This window comes from Symphalangus syndactylus, chromosome X, assembly GCF_028878055.3.
Source record: "Symphalangus syndactylus isolate Jambi chromosome X, NHGRI_mSymSyn1-v2.1_pri, whole genome shotgun sequence".
Lineage (NCBI taxonomy): Eukaryota > Metazoa > Chordata > Mammalia > Primates > Hylobatidae > Symphalangus > Symphalangus syndactylus.
In genome coordinates, this window is record NC_072447.2 from 144,893,695 (window position 1) to 144,905,123 (window position 11,429).

At 41.9% G+C, this 11,429-nt stretch overlaps 1 protein-coding gene across 1 annotated transcript; it reads right to left on the reverse strand.

Annotated features, from left to right (window-relative positions):
• Positions 1–700: 700 nt before the first annotated feature.
• LOC129475598 (melanoma-associated antigen C2-like) lies at positions 701–1,824 on the reverse strand. The gene is given in 2 exon segments (XM_055267754.1): positions 701–1,089; positions 1,092–1,824. Coding segments are annotated over 2 exon segments (1,122 nt in total).
• Positions 1,825–11,429: the final 9,605 nt, after the last annotated feature.

The window sequence follows — 11,429 nt, forward strand, 5'->3', positions numbered from 1 at the left end:
TTTTTAAGTTGTTCTTTAAATTGTAAAGAGCACCTTACCACCTTCTTGATATGGCTTCTGCTCCAAGAACCTCCTGTTTTATGGGTACAGATAAGTCATGCTTTTCACACTATCCCCACTGTGAAGAGTGCCTTCCAAAAGCATATGCTTAAATAATGTTCAGCAAATAAAGGAGTCAGTGAGGCTTTCTTGTATTCAGAGTTAATTTCTGCTACTTTTTTGAATATGCCAAGCCAAGCAAGGGATACATATTTAATTTTTAAGAACAAGAGAATAAAGGGTATGAGGAGATGCAAATATTAGCCATCCTTTATTTTGTTCGACTATTGAACTGCTGAGTACTTTCACATTTTAAAGAAAATTCCTATTATAATACCACACTATCCTGTTACAGATCACAAAATAAGAGAAGGTTTTCCCATTTTTTTAACAAAATATAAAATTCTTACTTTTAAGTCAGATAAATGGCAATACGTGTGTAAGTAATATTAATAAACTAAGATTCTGAAACCAATTAAACCTGCTATTAAAATAAAAGCATTTGAAAATAACCAAAAGAATAACAGGTAAATCTATAAACCACCCACATGAAACAGAAATGCAGAGAACGCTGTTTTCTCTCCAGCCCCACCTGGGCCCTTCACTATGTAGGACCTCAACTGCCTCCTTCAAACACAAAGGGAAGAAACTACCCTAGATTTCATTCAGGACAGGAGAAGTTGCTGGACATGAAACTGAAGCTTGCATTGGGCATGGCAGTGGCATCATCTGTGGTGGAGATTATGGCCTGGGCTCTCTCTTCCACATCTTTCAAAGCATCCTTGTACCAGGATGGAAAGGAAATAGGGATACTATTGTATAGCTTGGCCAAAAACTCTAGTACTTTCTGCTTGGTGCTTTCTGAATGGGCTCTCGGACCCCACAGGAATTCATAACGTGGAGGAGAACTGTTGGGCACCTTCCGATACTCCAGGTAATGTTCCTGCACCCAAACTTTAATGAGGAGCTCCCTGGGCTCCCCATAGACGAAGTGCTCCCTTCCAGCATACACCCCTATTGCCTTCAGCACTTCCCAGATGACCTCCTCGGGGCACAGCTGCCCTTTATGAAGATCACACTCAGAATAAGAATCAGGAGGCAGTTCTCAGGCCTGCCCTTGTCATCACTACCCTCATCGGCGAGGTCTACTGTGTTTGCAAACACATAGAAGTGGTCAGGGCCCACTTCTATCAGGGAAAGGCCATAAAGAAGCTCTATGAACTCACAGGCTTTCTCGAGTATCACAGGAAAGTAGTCTTTGTACTTGGTGATGACAATCGTCAGCATCTCTGACTCCGTTATAGGCTCCTTTGTTTGGTATTTGAGGAGCAGGAACTCCACTGACTCGGCCACCTTTTCATCTAGTGTATCTGTGAGAAAGAACTCACTGTCTGGCAGGCCAGGACAGGTACTTGCATCCTCCTCTTTGTGACTGCTGGACTCTTCATTCATTGGGCTCCATGAAACAGAGGAAGAGCAGGAGCTCAGAGGATTCTGGGGAGGACGCTGGGAAGGACCCTGTGGAGGACTCTTGGGAGTGCTCTGGAGAAGACTTGACATCCCAGCAGAGTGCACCTCCTCCTCCTCAAAGCCACCAAGAATCAGAGAAGAGGATGAGGAGGAGGAAGAGGAGGAAAGTAGTAAGTAGAAAGTAGAAGAGGAAATGGAGGCTTCCTCCTCTTCCTCATCTGTGGGATCCTGTGCATCTATCCAATCCTCTATCACAACTGGGTACTGGGAATCTTCCGCAAAGTTGGGGAACGGAACGCTTGGAAAGAGAGGCATAACGACTTCTTCAGGAGCAGCAGGTAAACATGTCAATAGGGATATGGATGATGGGATCCAACAGGCCTGTGGAAGAGAGTGACACTGCGAGTGGCCTCAGCTGAGAAACTCACCCATGATGGCTCTGCCAAAGGCCGACTTACAGCTCCTCTTCTCTTAAGGTGGTGCTCTAGGGCCTCACAGGTCACCTGTCTTCCTAGAGAGATTGTCCCCTGGGCACCTGTAAGAGGATGTGAGAAATCACCTCAGGGCACAGCTGAAAGGCAGAGCCTGAGGCACCAGGAATGACAGTAGGTGGTTACGGCTGGGTGCTGAGGAGTCTCCTCTGTTTGTGGAGGTAGATCCTTTGTAATAAGGTCAGGGCGTGCACTCACCTTGACTCCTGGCACTTCCTGGGCCTCCCCTGCTGTGCTGACTTTAGGAAGTACAGCTCAGACCCAGGTCTTCATACCCTGGTTCCTGGAGCACCTGCAAGAGGAAGTGAGGGAGCCCCTCAGGCTAAAGACTGCAAGCAGAGCCTTGGGCCTCCCAGGGCTGACAGCTGGGGCTGACCAGACTCGCAGGGCTTCATAGTTCTGGGCTGCATAGCTCCCTCAGAATTTAATTAGCAACCTCACAGCTTCTCAGACAGGGCCAGACCCCCACCACTCTGCTGGTCTGAGGCAAAACCTCAGAGCAAACTCCACATCCCTGAGAGCAGTGGGAGGTGGTGCGGTGGCAGCCTCTGCCAACTGCCAACTGGAGGCAGCTCCCCTGCTGACTTGCCATGGGACCCCCAAACCAAGGCCTCCCCCCTCCCCTCCACCCCTCACCCAGAAATGAGAGGGCTGCGGCTCAGCCTGAGCTGACTGGGGAGCTCTAACAGGGCTGATATGAGGAGCAGGGTAGGAATCTCCAGGAATCTGTCCTCTGAGGTGGGGGTTCCCCGAGTCTTCCTCAAAGTCTTCCTATTTATTCCCTAGAGGGCCGGCACCTCCTCCCTTCTTCTATCGTGAGGACCCCTCAGCCCCCAGCAGCCATTTTCCTCTCTGGGACCTACAAGTCCCACGGCAGGGGCAGCACCCGCCACGGTTTCTTCTTTCTGTGGTGGTAGGTCCCTCAGTTCTTCCTCAGGGCCCTTACCTTGAGGATTGGCCAGGTCTAAGACTTCTCTCTGCTGAACTGAGACGAGCCTCCTCACAAAGTGCCTCAGGTCCTTCGGACTCACAAGATGCAAGTCGGGAAAGCACATCCAGGAACCCTGCAGGGGTTGACCAGAGCTGACAGCAGGGGCAGCGTGTGGCGGGGCCTCCACTCTGCAGAGGAGCCAACCCCCACGTGTCAGTCTCCTTCCACCCTTTCCTGACCACTTCCTGGTCGCCCTCCACCCCTTGCTGCTCACTCCCTAAGCCTTGCTGACCTCTTCCCTCCCACCTCCCCAGTCCCTGACACCCTCCTCCCGCCCCTTTTTCCAGGGCTGACAGCAGGGAGTGTCTCTTTGCAGCCTGGGCCTCCCCTCCCTGGTGGGAGGTCATCGTCCTTCCACAGAGTTCTCTTCTTGATTATTGGCCATTCCTGGAGCTTCTCCCTCTGCTTAACTGAAGCTGCTCTCCTCAGAGAAAACCTCTCCTCCGGCTGACTCCCAAAATGGAAGTCAGAAAATCGTACATTTGGGGACCCTGATGGGCTCCTCCAGAGCTGGCAGCAGGCACAGGGACAGGACAGGGGGCACTACCAGTCATGGGTGTTCTCTTCCTGCCTTCCTGAGAGGCTGTGCCTGGACTCCTGATACTGCCTGGGATGCCTGACCCTGTGCATCTGAGTCTTTCACCTCCGAATAAGCCCCTCCAATCCCTGAGACCTGCAAGGTGCAAGAGAGGGAGAATCACATCCATCCACAGTGGGATAAGACCTCCCATGCCCAACGCAGGGCTCCACTGCCCCTGTCTGAAATGGAGTAGGAAGGCCCCTCAGTCTTCCTCAAGGTATTAGTTCTTACGGGGCCTCCACTCCCTCCCTCTCCTGTCCAGACAGCAACATTTGTTCCTTCAGCCGCTAAAATCCATTCCAAATTTTTCCACTTTACTGCTGAGTGTGAAGTTAACATCATCGCTCCCATAGCCTATGTTAAAGGCTTCATTATTGTTGCTTCTTTTCCTATCCTTGTTCCTGAAAAAACCATTGTCTTTTCTGCAGCCTGTGATCCTTTTAAAAACCAATATGTGATTATCGTTTTAAATACACACATCAGATTTAGCTAGAATGTGAAGTTACATGTATTTTGGAAAATGCATGGACTCCCATATCTACCAACCAAGTATCATACTGACCGGTTCCACCTGCCTAAAATTCTCCTGTGCATCCTGTTTGAAGTCAATCACTGCACTCCGCAAAGCTCCTAGCAACGCTCTTCTGTTTTCAGTTCCTGTAGTTTTAACTTTTCCAATTTGTCATATGACTAGGTTCATAAGATACTGACTTAACAGTGTGCCTGTACTCTTTTTTTTTTTAATCACAACTAGCAAGGAATGAGAATTTCTGTTATTCTATATCCTCTCCTACATTTAGTATTTTAGATTTTCAGGTTTTAGCCATTCTCATAAGCATGTATTGCAATCTTCTTTGGATTTTGTTTGCATCTTCCTAATGACATATGAAATTTGTCATCTTTTTATATGCTTTTTTTTCCCATTGGTATAGCCCCTTTGGTAAAGTGTCTATTCAAATCATTTGCATCTTTTTGTAGATGAATAAACTTCATTTTTAGAGCATTGCTAATCCAAAAATACAAAGAGAAAACTTCATCAAATTTAGAGTTCTTATATCTGCACCACCGCCCTGCCCTGCTTGCTGTACACACACACAAAGTGTCTCTTCTTATTTATATTTTGTATTATTATGACATGTTTGCTGCAACTGGTGGAACTGTATTACCTCATTATTAAGTCCACGGTTTACGTCAGGACTCACTCTTAACGCTGAGGATACTATAGATTTTGATAAGGGTATAATGGCAAGTATACATCATTATAGTATTACACAGAATTGTTTCACCATCTTAGATCTCCTGTGTGTTCTACCTAATTATCAATCCCCTGTACGGCAACCCCAAGCATCAGCTCCTGGAAACCAGTAATATTTTTAGTGTATTCATCGTTGCCTATTCCAGAATATAATATGATTGAAATTGTACATTATGTAGCCTTTTTAGAATTTTCTTCTTTCACTTAGCAGTAGGCTTTCACGATTCCTCCAGGTCCATCCCACTAACAACCACTGAAAGTTCCTGTTGCTCAACATGCATGTCAACATTTGCTGTTGCAGTGTTTTGGATGTCAGCCATTCTCCTGGGGGTAGACGGCTATCTCCTAGTTGTTTTAATTTGCATGTCTATAATGACATAGGACATTTGATAGTGTTACGTGCTTATTTTCCATTCCTATATATTCTTTGCTGGCGTATCTTTTCAGATTATCCTGCCCATTTTGTATTTGGTTTTCTTTTTTCTCATGATTGGATTTCCAGAGTTTGTGACTTTCTCACAGTTTTGGAATCTGGTAGTCCAAGAGCAAGGTGTATACAAGGTTGTTTCCTGCTGAGGGCTGTGAGGGCAGGATGTTTTCCAGGCTCTCTCCTCGCCTTGTAGATGGGTGTCTTCACTCCGTGTATGTTCACATTGTCATCACTCTACTCATAGCACTGTGTCCAAATTTCCCCTTTTTATGATGACTCCCATCATATTGGATTAGGGCCGGCATTAATAACCACATTTTTTTAACTATTAGCTTAAGTTCATGATATATGTGCAGGATGTGCAGGCTTTTTATGTATGTAAATGTGTGTCATGAAGCTTTGTTGTACATATTATTTCATCACCCAGGTATTAAGCCAATATCAATTGGTTATTTTTTCCTGACCCTCTCCCTCTTCCCACCCTCTGCCCTCTGGTAGGCCTTAGTGTGCATTGTTCCCCTCTATGTGTCCTTGTGTTCACAACATTTAGCTCCCACTTATAAGTGAGAACATTTGACATTTGGTTTTCTGTTCCTCTGTTAGTTTGCCAAGGATAATGCCTCCAGCTTCATCTATTTTCCTGCAAAACACCTGATCTCCTTCCTTTTTATGGCTGCATAGTATTCCATGGTGTATATAGACCACATTTTCTTTATCCAGTCTATCATTGATGGGCATTTAGGTTGATTCTGTGTCTTTGCTATTGTGAATAGTGCCTCATTGAACGTACACTTGCATATGTCTTAATAATAGAACCATTTATATTCCTTTAAATGCATACCCAGTAACTGGTTTGCTGGCCGGGGTGAATGCTATTTCAGTCTCTAGGTCTTTGAGAATTTGACAGACTATTTTCCACAATGGTCGAACTAATTGACACTCCCACCAACAGAGTAAAAATATTCCTTTTTCTCCACAACCTCACCACGATCTCTTATTTTTTGACATTTTAGTAATAGCCATTCTGTCTGGTGTGAGGTGGTGTCTCACTGTACTTTTGTTTGGCATTTCTCTAGTGATTAGTGATGTTGAGCTTTTTTTCATATGCTTGTTGGCAGCATATATGTCTTCTTTTGAAAAGTGTCTGTGCATGTACTTTGCCCACCTTTTAATGGGCTTTTTTTTCGTTTAAATTTGTTTAAATTCTTTATAGATGCTGGATATAGATCTTCATCAGATGCACAGATTGCAAAAATTTTCTCCCATCCTGTAGGTTGTCTGTTTAATCTGTTGATAGTTTCTCTTGCTCTGCAAAAGTTCTTTACTTTAAATACATCCTGTTTGTCAATGCTTGCTTTTGTTGCAACTATTTTTAGCACCTTTGTCATGAAATTTTCTCCCATGCCTATGTCCTGAATGGTATTGCCTAGGTTTTTTCTAAGGTTTTTATGGTTTTGGGTTTTACATTTAAGTCTTTAATCCACCTTGAGTTATTTTTGTATATGGTGTAAGGAAGGGGTGTAGTTTCAATTTTCTGCTTAAGGCTAGCCGGTTCTTCCATCACCATTTATTAAATAGGGAGTTCTTTACCAATTGCTTGTTTTTGTCACGTTTGTCAAAGATCAGATGGTTTTAGGTGTGCAGTCTTATTTCTGGGTTCTCTATTATTTTCCGTTGGTCTATGTGTCAGTTCTTGTACCAGTACCGTGCTGTTTGGTTACTGTAGCCTTGTAGTGTAGTTTGAAGTGAGGTAGCATGATGCCTCCAGCTTTATTCTTTTTGCTTAGGATTGCCTTGGCTGTTTGGGCTCTTTTTTGGTTACATACAAATTTCAAAATAGATTTTTGTTTCTAGTTGTGTGAAGAATGTCAGTGAAAGTTTAGTGGGAATAGCACTGAATCTATAAATTGCTTTGGGCAGTACGGCCATTTTCACGATACTGATTCTTCCTATCCATTAGGATGGAATGTTTTTCCATTTGCTTGTGTTATCCCTGATTTGTTTGAGCAGGGATTTGTCTTTCTCCTTGTAGAGATACTTCACTTCCCTTGTTAGTTGTATTCCTAGCTATATTATTCCTTTTGTGGCAATTGGGAATGCAAGTTCATTCATGATTTGGCTCTCAGCTTGCCTGTTGTTGGTGTATACGAATGTTAGTGATTTCTGTACATTGATTTTGTATCCTGAGACTTTGCTGAAGTTGCCTATCAATCAGCTTAAGAAGCTTTTGACCTGAGACAATGGGGTTTTCTAGATATATGATCATGTCATCTGCAAACAAAGATAGTTTGACTTCCTCTCTTCCTATTTGAATACACTTTATTTATTTCTCTTGCCTGAGTGCCCTGGCCAGAACTCCCAATACTATGTTGAATAAGAGTGGTGAGATAGGGCATCCTTGTGTTTTGCTAATTTTCAAGAGGAATACTTCCAGCTTTTGTCCATTCAGTATAATATTGGCTGTGAGTTTGTCATATACGGCTCTTATTATTTTGAGGTATGTTCCCTCAACACCTAATTTATTGAGAGTATTTAATAAGAAAAAAAGTTGAATTTTATCAAAAGCTTTTTTTGCATCAATTGAGAAAATCATGTGGTTTTTATCTTTATTTCTGTTTATTTGATGAATCACATTTGTTGATTTGCATATGTTGAACCAACCTAGCATCCCCTAAATCAAGCCTACTTGATCCTGGTGGGTAAGCTTTTTGATGTGCTGCTGGATATGGTTTGCCAGCATTTTGATAAGCATTTTTGCATCACTGTTTATTAAGGATATTGGCCTGATGTTTCCTTTTTTTTTTTTTTTGTCTCTGCCAGGTTTTGGTATGAGGATGGTGTTGGCCTCATAGAATGAGTTAGGGAGACGTTCCTCCTTTTCAATTTTTTTGGAATGATTTGAGTTGGAATAGTACCAGCTCTTCTTTAATAACCACATTTTAACTTACTTGCCTCTGAGGTAATCCTGTCTCCAAATAATGCCACATGTAAATTTCAACATAAAATTTTAGCGGGGATGCAACTGAACCTATAATAGTGGAAAGGGAAGTGGCAGACCTATATGTATATTATTACCCAGATGTAGTTATAAACACACACACATGCTCATATATGTATAAATTATATTTAAAAACCACATCTATCTTTCTCAAAATTCTAAATCAGCTTTTAAATTTAAACACTACAAGGTTAATTGTGGAAACTTCTGAATAGGGGGCTGAGTTTTGGAGGAACTTTCCAAAGGGGAGAATTGTGATTTCTACCTATTTTTTAAATTTTGCATCAGAAATATATGCAGTATTTCTTTGTAAGGAAAGTATTGAAATAAGCCTAAGAAAAGCATGAGGAGCAGTCCAGTAGGAAGATAAAGTATCAGTAAGCTCATGGAACACCAAGAAAAAAAATCCTTGAAATTTATGTGACTTAACACGACAAGTTTATTTTTTGGCACATAAATTTTGATTTTAGTTGGCAGGGTGTTATGGGCTGAATTGTGACTCACCCCAAAAATTCACATATCCAAGTCTTAAAACCCAGTATCCCAGAATGTGACTGTATTTGAAGACAGAAATTTTGAAGAGGTAATTGAGGTAAAATGAGGTCTTAAGTTTAGGTTCATATTCAGTATGACAGATATCCTCATAAGAAGTGCAGATTAAGATACAGACACACAGACCAAGGAACAACCATGTAAGAATTCAGTGAGAAAGTGGCTGTCTGCAAGCCACAGAGAGGCCAGAGAAGAAATCAAACCAGCCAACATCTTGATCTTGAAGTTATTATTTTGTAAATTTTCTGTGAATCTAAAACTATTCTAAAGCAAAAACTTTATGTAAAAAATAGTAAATAGAAGCAGGATAATTCGGTAAGGAAACTAGAATTCAAAGTAATTTTTTGATAGGGTGGTTAGTTTCCTTTACTTTTTTTCCTTCTCTGTCTTCCAGCCTGGACTTAAAGGCATACAAAATTGAAGAATTGCACATGATACAGAGACAGAAAGTGTTCTAAGGCAATTAATGTTTTCATTTTTCCTAGAATAACCTTTGTGTTTGAAGAAATAGGATAGGAGATTCCTAAAAGACAAAGAGAACGTGAGAAATTCCTTTCTTCTTCAAGGTTGGCCTCCAGGCAAGCCAACCCCATTCCTGAAGGTGTAATCGTCCAATGAGAGCACCAGCAGCAGCTGCTCAGGCATCTAAAACTCTGAGTGAGGAACATCCTTCCCTCTATCAAGAAGACCTTTGTTCGAAAAAGTACGGGAGAAAACTTTTCTGTTATTTTTATATGCTCTCACTGTTTAGCCAGGGAGGCAGACCCATACAAAGTAGGTGGATGGCATAGTGGACTGTACTAGAAGCCCAATTTCTAGTGAGAGTACTGGAAAGAGAGTCAGAGAATGTAGAGGCGTGTGGTAGTCAGTTTGGGTTGCCATAATGAAAATGCCAAATATTGGGGATTAGGTTACAACCTATGTGTTTTGATCGGGGACGTGCACAAACAAAAAAGTCAATGTTAGAATGAGATTGTATCAAATATAATTGATGTTATTGGATCAATCCAAACTTGTCATGCAGGAATCTTTTTACTTTTTATTTATTTATTTTTTTTATTTGTTCATTTTTTTGAGATGGAGTCTCGCTCTGTCACCCAGGCTGGAGTGTAATGGTGTGATCTTGGCTCACTACAACCTCTGCCTCCCGGGTTCAAGCGATTCTTGTGCCTCAGCCACGGGAGTAGCTGCGATTACAGGCGCGTGCCACCACAGCTGGCTAATTTTTTTTTTTTTTTTGTATATTTAGTAGAGACGGGGTTTCACCATATTGAACAGGCTGGTCTTGAACTCCTGACCTCTGATTATCCACCTGCCTCAGCCTCCCAAAATGCTGGGATTACAGGCATGAGTGCCTGGCCAGGAATCTTAACATAAAAAGGACACCATAGCTTAGATAACTGAAATAGGAGTAATTTATAACCATGGTGTCAGAATAACTTCTTTCCGTTAGCAACATGCTTTTTATGTTCATCCCTGTCTTTCCATGGCCGATAGGCCTTTTCTTCTTATGGCTGCATAGTAATCCATTGTATAGGTGTATCACAGTCCGTTTATACTGCTGGTGGGAATGCACATTGCTAAAACCACTATGGAGAACAGCTTGGAGACTCTTCCAAAATTGAAAACAAAACTACCATACTATCCAGTAATTCCACTCCTTGATATTTACACAAAATGAAGGAAATCAGTACACTGAAGTGATACCTGCACAATCATGTTCACTGCAGCACCATTAACAATAGCCAAGATTAGGAAGCAGCCAAAGTGTCCATCAGCAGATGACTGGATAAAGAAATTGTATTTACATACACACATTGGAGTACTATTCAGCCATAAAAGCAATGAGACCCTGTCATTTGCATCAACATGGATGACACTGGAGGTCATTATGATAAGTGAAATAAGCCAGGCACAGAAAGACAAACTTCACATGTTCTCGCTTATATGTGGAAGCTAAAAATCACAACAATGGAATTCGTGGACATAGAGTGTAGAAGGATGGTTACCTGAGGCTGAGAAATGTACAGGGGGTGGGGGAGAAGTGAGGATGGCTAATGTTTACAAAAAACTGTTAGAGAGAATCAATAAGACCTAGTATTTGAGATCACAACAGGGTGACCATAGTCAAAATGATTTAATTGTACTTTTTGAAATAACTGAAAGAGTGTAATTGGATTATTTGAAACACAAAGAATAAATGTCTATGCTGATGGATCACCCATTTACCCTGATGTGATTATTACACATAGCAAGCCTATATCAAAATACCTCGTGTAACCCACAAACATATGCAAGTACTATGTAAAGGATTATTTACTCAGAGAGTAGTGTTGCTGTTTACCAGGATAAATATCACCTGACATTTATCCACCCTGATGACCACTCTGATGACGTTCCTTTTTTTGGTGACCTGTTCTTTCTCTCTAGCTGTCTTTAATATTTTTTCTTTCATCTTGACGTTGGAGAATATGATGACTATGTGACTTGGGGATGGTTGTCTTGTATAGTATCTCACAGGGATTCTCTGGATTTCCTGAATTTGAATGTTGACCATCCAACAAGGGTGGAGTAATTTTTGTGAATGATACCCTCAAATTTGTTTTCCAAGTTGCTTGTTCTT